General features: G+C 52.4%; 1 protein-coding gene across 1 annotated transcript; it reads right to left on the bottom strand.

The window, feature by feature from the left end:
• Positions 1 to 691: 691 nt before the first annotated feature.
• On the bottom strand, positions 692 to 1,521 carry MCL1 (myeloid cell leukemia 1; the record flags this gene model as incomplete). The annotated part of the gene is made up of 2 exons (XM_010291349.1): positions 692 to 808; positions 1,306 to 1,521. Coding segments are annotated over 2 exons (333 nt in total), but the record flags the coding sequence as incomplete, so codon positions are not given.
• Between the last annotated feature and the right edge of the window lie 3 nt (positions 1,522 to 1,524).

Below are 1,524 nucleotides of genomic sequence, written 5' to 3'. Positions count from 1 at the left end.
TCAGTGACCTGGCTGAAGCCCTGCTGGGAGGGAAGGGGCCATGCAGGTCTCCAGCACCCCATGTTCTGGCAGCAGGTTGCCTATCTTTGCTGCTGGCATGGCTCTACTGCTTCCAAAGGGTGGATGTGTGCAGAGCCAGCAGCAGCCAAAGGCCCGCTCACCAGCACACCTGGGGGCAGGCACAGGCTTGCACAACACCCAGCATTCAATGCTTCTGCTCCAACAGAAAAGCCGCAAGCTTAGGCAGGACACCAACAGCAGAAGATGCTATTTCCAGAAACCCACAACCACAACCCTGAAACATCTGCTCCACGCGCACAGCTGCCATGCCAAGCCCAGAAGGCTTCAGTCCAGACAGGAGCTGCTGGTGCTCACTGGCTTGCAGACTAGTTCCCTCCGGGACAAAACTGAAGCAGTCCACTTGAGCTTTCTGTCATCATCCTCTTGAAGGAAGGAGAATATAAATTCTTCCACTTTCTGTTCCCAAAGCAATAAATCCTCGTCAGTACCCACAATCTGACCGGACCACACCTTCCTTCTTAGGAAAGGATTGCTCAGGGGATGCCTACATATTCTCCTTAGGTCACTCAAGTCCAGCTTCATAAGTACTCACAGGAGGAAGCAATCAGTTTGCCAGCCCCAAAGAGAGCCAGTCCACCCAGAGTTTTGTCCTTCTGCAGCATACCCTGGCTCACCGGATCATGTAGGCCAAGCTCGCTCCCAGTCCAGCCACACCTGCAAATGCCATCAGTATGTTTCTGATGCTGCCTTCCAGGTCCTCGACTCTAAAGAAGTCGACAAAGCCCTCCTAGGAGAAAGAAGGGAAAGTCACTTCCCTGCCAGCCACCCTTCTTTGGCAAGAAGGCATGAGGAACCTTTTTCCCCTGTCAGAGTGGGCTAGGGTACAGCCTGCCCAGCACATCCACTAAGTGTGCTCCCCCCGACTCATTACAGTCAGAGCCTGCCCTGCAGAGGTGGCAATCAGGAGACAGCACCAAAGCACCTGTGGACCAACTTCAAGCAAGCTCAGCACACCCAGGATTGACTTGGTTTTGGGAATGCTGCCCCCTCTGTGCTGGGCAGGGGCATATTTTTAGGTCAAGACTGCTTCAGGCAGCTCATTGTAAGGAGCTCCTAAAACACCAGAACTCTGGCTAGATGTTTCAGACTGTGGTTTTAACTGGAGCAGTGAATCATATCTGTGCTTCAATGACATACTTGGCTGTCAGTGAGCAGGACACAGAAATAGGAAAATATTGGATTGTTCTTAAAAGCTCACAGTGTTCGGGACAGGCAGTGACTCACCCAGCCTCCTTGGCTCACTAGCCACTCGCGCTTAGATGAGACGAGCGCATCTGTGATGATCCCTGCCAGTGAGCTGATGCACTTCTCTTGGTTTATGCTTTTCAGGTGTTTTGCAACAAAGGCACCAAACGAGATGAGCGTCACCACTCGACCCCAGTTTGTTACTCCATCACTGAACACGTGGGCAGCCACTTCACACACTGACTGCAGATCTTCCTC

Source organism: Phaethon lepturus, unplaced genomic scaffold (assembly GCF_000687285.1).
Source record: "Phaethon lepturus isolate BGI_N335 unplaced genomic scaffold, ASM68728v1 scaffold23357, whole genome shotgun sequence".
Taxonomy (NCBI): Eukaryota; Metazoa; Chordata; class Aves; order Phaethontiformes; family Phaethontidae; genus Phaethon; species Phaethon lepturus.
Note: the sequence above shows the minus strand (reverse complement) of the source record. Positions and strands in the feature narration are given on the sequence as shown.